Source organism: Camellia sinensis, chromosome 2, assembly GCF_055761805.1.
Source record: "Camellia sinensis isolate YWXY chromosome 2, ASM5576180v1, whole genome shotgun sequence".
NCBI classification, from domain to species: Eukaryota; Viridiplantae; Streptophyta; class Magnoliopsida; order Ericales; family Theaceae; genus Camellia; species Camellia sinensis.
The window spans coordinates 205,104,998-205,111,800 of NC_138962.1; the positions used below are offsets into that span (position 1 = coordinate 205,104,998).

A 6,803-nucleotide genomic window follows, 5' to 3' on the forward strand; every position below is an offset into this window, starting at 1 on the left:
ACAAGGGAGTTAAATTTTATATAGTTGAATAGGTGATAAATTAGAAATTAACACTTATCTACTACATTATTATTGTGGGGTGAAATTGCAATTTTTTTTCTTTTTTTCTTTTGAGTCGTTGAGACTGCTACTTCAAAAATTTGTGCCTATTTGGTGCATCCTTATTCATCGTTTATTAGGTAAAGATAATTTAAATAAATTAAAAAAAATAAATGTTGAGAAGATGTGAAAGAAATGCTTTTAATTTTACTTTATAATTATTAACTTTCACTGATAAAAAATTTACCAAACAATCCTAAAATTGTGTTTGTGCTTTACCTTCATTTATTTTTTATAACGAGGGTATTATGAATATCTCCCGACTGGTCCTGGGCACATGTAGTCATCCCAAGTAATTACAAACCTTGGAATAGTCCTAAGGGGTCAAACGCTTTGGTGGGGCAGGTTGCCACAGCGGTTAGGGTGTTGTTTGGATTTTGTGGGTAAGGCGCATGACCCAGGTTCGATTCCCCATTAGGTGAGTGTCTGCAGCAGTTTGTAAAAAGGTGTTCGGCTTCCCACCGGCTACATATTTCTCGGGATTAGTCCTGACTTCCTTTAAAATTAAAGGGTTGGAGATGCCTAAGTTATCAAAAAAAAAAAAAAAAAAAAAAAAAAAAGAGAAGAAAGAAAGAAAGAAGGGGTCAAACGCTTTATGAGATTTGAATTCATGACTCTTAAATGGTTTTTTTGTCTTTGAAAAACTCATCTATCATAGATGTTGTCAATCACTGCATTATTTCTTTCATGGTCATTATTTCTTGACATTGCTGTTAGGAAGATATCTAGGCCTAGATTATTCGTTTGTTGGGATGATGACCTCGTGATGTGTGGTGTGCTTTTTTTGGACAAATTGATGCTGTTGGTAGCACATGAACCCATATGGGCACCACTTGGATTGGCATTTTCCAAATCAAACTCATCATTTAATCTTACCCATTGGTAACCTTGAAATCATCCTCCATCACTAGAAGGAAAATGTCAATATGGATATAGTGGATTCTGATTAAGTAGTGAACACTAAGTACTCGATCGTGAATTTTGAATCAAAGGTATTTCGATATTTTATAGTTTTGCCATGTTATCTTAATAAGTATCATGTTTTTCTGAACTTTATTGTAACTCTTTTAGATTATAGTGAAACTAATTGTGGACGCAACCTTATTCTGAAGTAAATCACGTAAATTTTTAAATTCTTATGTGCTTGATTTATATTATTCTTTTATTCTTGTTTGTCTTTCGTGTTTCACAAATTTTGGTTAAGTGTATCAATTCTTAACACTAACTACCTTGGTTGGTTGAGTGGGAAATAAAGTTTGACCCCATCCATCCCTTTTTTCGCAGCTTCATTGATCGGTAGCATGGCACAATGTGTGTGTACTACCGTGCTGTTTCAAGACTACTGGATAATTTTTAACATTATTGTTAAAGGATATCAACCTAAAATAAAGAAAAATAAAGAAAAAAAAAGAAAAATAAAGGATATCGATATCTTTCGTTGTGTTTTCATTTTCTTTATTTTTAATTTTGTGTTTTTGGAAACAAAAATAAAGAAAAATTCGAATACATCCATCGCTTCCAATATTGCTTTCTTTTTTTTTTTTGTTTGTGCAAAAACAACTTTTTAGTGTTTATTAAAATGTGGGTTGTAAAATTTTCCTGTAAACAGATGTTGAAATCACATAATTTCATCTATTATTAAATGTATATAAAATCTCAATGCAGGTGGTACCGGGCTGCGACATGGCTGGTGTTGTGGTTTCTAAAGGCAGCGGCGTTTCAAAATTCGAGATAGGTGACAAGGTTTATGGAAACATCCAAGATAGCAATGTGGATGAAAAGCTAAAGCAGTTCGGGACACTAGCAGAGTTCATCGTAGTGGAGGAGAATTTGGTGGCGATGAAGCCAGAAAACGTTTCATTTGAGGAGTCAGCTAGCTTACCTTTAGCGGTTCAAACTGCAATGGAAGGGTTCAAGACTGCAAATTTTAAAGAGGAACAGACGGTTTTTATTGTTGGTTGGGCCGGTGGCGTTGGAACATTGGCAGTTCAACTGGCGAAACAATTTTACCAGGCTTCACATGTCGTGGCAACAACTAGCACACCGAAGGTGGAGTTTGTGAAGAACTTGGGAGCCGATAAGGTTGTTGACTACAGGAAGACTAGATATGAAGAGGTTGAGGAGAAATTTGATCTCCTTTATGACACAATTGGTAAATTTCTCACTTTTAGACCGTGTTTATCATACCTTTGCACTCTGATGACTTTAACTGGAGAGTGAGAGAGGCATATGAATAAGGGAATTGGGAATTGAATGACACTAATACAAAGCCTCTGTTTCTTTTTTCCAAGGAAAATGGAGGAAAATCAAAGGAAGAGAGAAAATTCCGAATTCTAAATTTGTCTAATTTTTCACTTTTCGGTTCCTTTGCTTTCCTAATCACCAAACGAAGCGTAAGGGTCAAATGGGTAATTTGATTCAGGTGAAAGAATTTATTAGGTCCTCTCCGGGAAGAAGGGCTATATTTAACAGAATAACAGAGCGACAAATTCACGAGATTCCTGTTAAAGCAGGGTTGGACTACGCAAAAGAACACTTCTCCAAAATATCCTACTTGACTCATAATTCTTATTTTAGTTTTAGTACAAAAATTTGTATATATGAAATTATGTTACTCGTTAAATGTTATTCGAAAATCTTCAGGTGACACTGAAAATTCATTTGTGGTGGCTAAGGATGATGCACCAATCATCGACATAACGTGGCCTCCATCAAATCCAAAAGCTACTTATTCAGGCTTGACAATTTCTGGGGATAACTTGGAGAAGCTTAGGCAATATTTGGAGAGTGGAAAACTCAAGGCAGTGATTGATCCAACTGGTCCATATCATTTTTCTGATGTTATTGAAGCTTTTCGATATTTGGAAACTGGAAGAGCCAGGGGTAAGGTGGTAATTTCTCCCTTCCCCGCCCAGTATTTTCCCTCTTCTTCCTGCATTACCCAGAATGATGCTACATTTCAAGTAGTTTCCCAGGTTGCATATTAGAATGAAACCCTTTTATTTTTTTTGAGTGCAAGAGTAGCATTGTATGAATTGTCTTTTTATCCAGTAATTGTAAATTTGTAATCATCTACTGTATGTCATTTGGATATAAGATTCTTAAGGGCTTGTTTGGTAACTTTCTTTTGAAGTGTAGGGGCATAATTTTTGAATGACAACACGTGGCCAATGTGTCGCCAAAGTGTGTCCTGGTCATGACGCCGAGGTAATCTCAGCTAGGTTGAGGTTATTTGCGAAGATACCAGAATTTGGGATAAGCGGATAAGAGACAAGAGTCCTAGAATGGGAGAAGACTTCAGTTTGGATAAAGATAAGACTCTTAGAGAGTTTATCCCAATCCTACTGGGAGTCCAAGATTAGCAGTAATCCTAAGTCCATTGGAGCTAGGCTTCTAGTTGGACTAGGTTTATGTTGGCTATAAAAGAGAGGCACCTTCGTAGGTCTAAGGTACGCAATTTATATTCTAAATAGTGAGTTAAACACTTTTGCTATCTTTGAGAGATAACTGACTTGATCGTCGGAGTGCCCCCGGGTGGACGAACCACCGCTAGAATCTCTTCTTTCTGTTGTAGGTCCTTCGGGCTTAATCTATTCTGCCAGTGTTCTCCAGCTGAGTACTTGGTTGACAGTGTGGTCGGAAATCAACACACACAATTTGGCGTCGTCTGTGCGAATGAAATGAGAATAGATGGCCAACGACAGACAGAAAGAGAAGGTTGGGGACGACACTTCTACTGGGGGTGGGAAACCTGTAGACCTTAACGTCGAAGAGGACAACTGCCACAAAGAGACTCACGAGAAGAATCACGAAGGAAAGGATGTCGGCCAGGAGGGCGACGCACCAAAGAAAACGGACCGAAGCGGGTATTACAACGAGGCGACCTCCAGGTATGAAAAGAAAGATGCCTACGGAGGGATGATGAGGTAAATGCCATGGTAAACAAATTGGTGGACCTACAAACAGTGGTCAATTTCATGATGTAGAATAACGTCATGCAGCCATCGTTCCCAATACAAGATACGCTGGTTCCAACGGCAAAGAAGGATGCTCGAAAAGAGGGGCAGAAAATAGTCCCTACAGTCCCCCAGCACACCAGGACCGAAAAACACTCTCACCGGCCTTCAAGGGAGGTTGGGCGAGGAGAGTCAAGAAGGGAAGAATCGAGGAGGACACATCGCACTAAGGAAGCCGACCCCAAAGAACGCCGGTATGTTCAAGGACAGGAGTTGTACTTCGATGCAACTAATGGAGAAAATCCCAAAAGGACTTACAATGACACTGGAAGCAGTGCACCAAAAAGGCTGAAATCTGGAGATAGCCGAGCTCCTGGACGGACAAAGGAAGATCTGAGGGATTACCTCCAAAGGAAGCGGAAAGATGCCGAGGTTAATTCTCCGGTTAAGCCGAGAACACCGTTCTCGGTAGAGTTGGACAAATTTGAGGCCCCGAAAAGATTCAGTATGCTGAGGTTCTAGATATACGATGGTAAGTCGGACCGCAACTTTCGCGTCGGTTTATACCTGAACTCGATGGTATTGTACACCGGGAATGAGCCGTTGCTCTGCAAGGTGTTCCCCTCGTCCTTTGGGGAGATTGCATCAGACTGGTTTCACAAATTGTCGAAAGGAACCGTGAAGACCTGGGAGGTCCTGACTGAGATGTTCGTGGCCAGATTTGCAACGAACAAATTACAGCCATTGAGGGTAGACTCCCTGATGGCTCTGAGAATCAGTGAGGATGAAGGCCTTAAGGCCTACGCTAAAAGGTATTATGAGGTGTTCAACCGAATACCCGAGTGCAACCAAGAGGTGGCGGTCGTGTCTTTCAAGAACAGCCTAAAAGATGATTGCCCACTACGAAAGTCATTGGCAAAGACATTGCCAAAAAGCATGGAGGAGCTCATGGCCAGAATTGAGAAATATGCCAGAGCCGAGGAAGACACGCCAGGGACTAAGGTGGCAAAGCAAGAGAAAGGAAACGGCTCGTCGAAGCGAGGCCGAGGTAACAATGAATCCAACAAGCAAGAGATAGGACTGAGGGCTGTACAGGCAGTCACAACTATATTCCGAATCCCAGTTCACAAAGTCCTGGATAAAATCCGAACCCAGCCCTATTTCAGAACACCAGCAAGGGTACCAGGAGAGTTTATGGGAAGAGGCCTTGGTAAACATTGCGCTTACCACAATGAAGATGGGCATCTGACTCAGGATTGCAGAGCCCTGAAGGCATATCTGGAAGACCTGGTAAGGCAAGGCTATTTAAGGGACCTTGTAGATGAGACCAGGACAAGGGAAGAGCAGGCAAGACTGCCTCAGGCACCAGTAGCTCCACCTCCCACAGCACAATAACCGCAGGCAGGCGGACTTCAGGTAATTAATGTAATTCACTCGAAGGTCAATGAAAACGAAACACAGGGGGAGACCCACAAGGTAAAATACTTGCAGCATGTGTACTAGGTCCGGCAGAAAAGACCTCGGGCCGAGGAGTGCCATGGACCAGTAGTATCCTTTACTGAAGTCAACCTTGAGATGGTGCAACATCCACACAACGATGCCTTGGTAGTATCCCTCCAGATTGAGGAGTGTCAAGTGAAGCGCATCTCAATTGACCAAGGCAGCTCTTGTGACATCATGTATGTTAGGTGTTACAAGGAGCTTGGTCGTCATCAGGAGGACCTAGAGCAATCTAATGGCCCAATGGTTGGATTCAATGGAACACCAACATGGCCCTTGGAGGTAGCAAGTTTGGAGGTGCAGGCTGGCACCAAAAAGGTGAAAACATAGATCACCATAATCGACACCCCCTTCCCTTACAACGCCATTCTGGAGAGGCCATGGCTGCATGCAATAGGGGCTGTTCCCTCAACGTTGCACAAGCTGTTGCGATTCCCAACAGAGCATGGAATTGAAGAAGTCAGAGGGGACCAGGTACAAGCAAAAAATTGCTCCATGGCAGCAATGAAAACCACCTGCAACATACGAGAACCAGAAACAACAGAGGTTGAGGAAGAGGACATGGAAGTCCTGGAGGACGTCGGCAAAGAACCAGCCGAGAAGAGTGAGGAGGCACTAAAGAAAATACTTGTCCAGCAAGGGGATAAGGAGCGCTTCTTTATTCTCGGCTCGGGGTTGGCTGATAAGGAAGAAAAAGAGTTAGAGGCGTTCTTGAGGACAAACCTTGAGGTGTTTACCTGAATGCCGTACAAGATGCCTGGCATTGATCGCGAGGTCATTTGCCACAGACTGAACGTGGATAGGTCGGCTAAACCTGTCATCCAGTGAGCAAGGAGGCCGATGTTAATACATGTCGAAGTAGTAGAGAAAGAAGTCGTCAAACTTCTGAAGGCAAGAGCCATTCGGGAAGTAAACTACCAACCTGGTTATCAAACACGGTAGTTGTGAAGAAGAAAAATGAGAAGTGGAGGGTCTGTGTGGACTTCACCAACCTGAATAAGGCTTGTCCCAAAGACAGCTTCCCATTACCCAAGATAGACCAACTGACAGATGCCACTTCAGGGTATGGAAGGATGAGCTTTCTTGATACATACAGGCGGTACCATCAGATAGCCATGTACCCCCCAGATGAGGAGAAGACTGCATTCATCACCCCGAAAGGGTTGTATTGCTATAGAGTAATGCTTTTGGGTTGAAAAATATAGGAACAACTTACCAGAGATTGGTAACCAAAATGTTCAAACATCT

General features: G+C 41.9%; 1 protein-coding gene across 2 annotated transcripts; it reads left to right on the top strand.

Moving 5' to 3' along the window:
* The first annotated feature begins 933 nt into the window (after positions 1 to 933).
* On the top strand, positions 934 to 3,219 carry LOC114310679 (2-methylene-furan-3-one reductase). Of its 2 annotated transcripts, XM_082916631.1 has the most exons (3): positions 934 to 1,091; positions 1,765 to 2,251; positions 2,743 to 3,219. In XM_082916631.1, the coding sequence occupies exons 2-3, from the start codon at positions 1,783 to 1,785 to the stop codon at positions 3,084 to 3,086; spliced, it is 813 nt and encodes a 270-aa protein (XP_082772757.1). In that variant the 5' UTR covers positions 934 to 1,091; positions 1,765 to 1,782; the 3' UTR covers positions 3,087 to 3,219. The 2 variants fall into 2 exon arrangements, with proteins under 2 accessions (XP_082772757.1, XP_028112558.2); XM_028256757.2 differs by lacking the exon at positions 934 to 1,091 and having other exon boundaries at positions 1,556 to 2,251.
* Positions 3,220 to 6,803: the final 3,584 nt, after the last annotated feature.

What these genes read in the sequence shown, in the direction of transcription:
- LOC114310679 (XM_028256757.2), top strand. Translation starts at nt 1,759, where the DNA reads ATGCAGGTGGTACCGGGCTGCGACATGGCTGGTGTTGTGGTTTCTAAA. An exon ending in TCTCCTTTATGACACAATTG is followed by an intron (nt 2,252 to 2,742) that starts GTAAATTTCTCA and finishes GAAAATCTTCAG; the next exon opens with GTGACACTGAAAATTCATTT.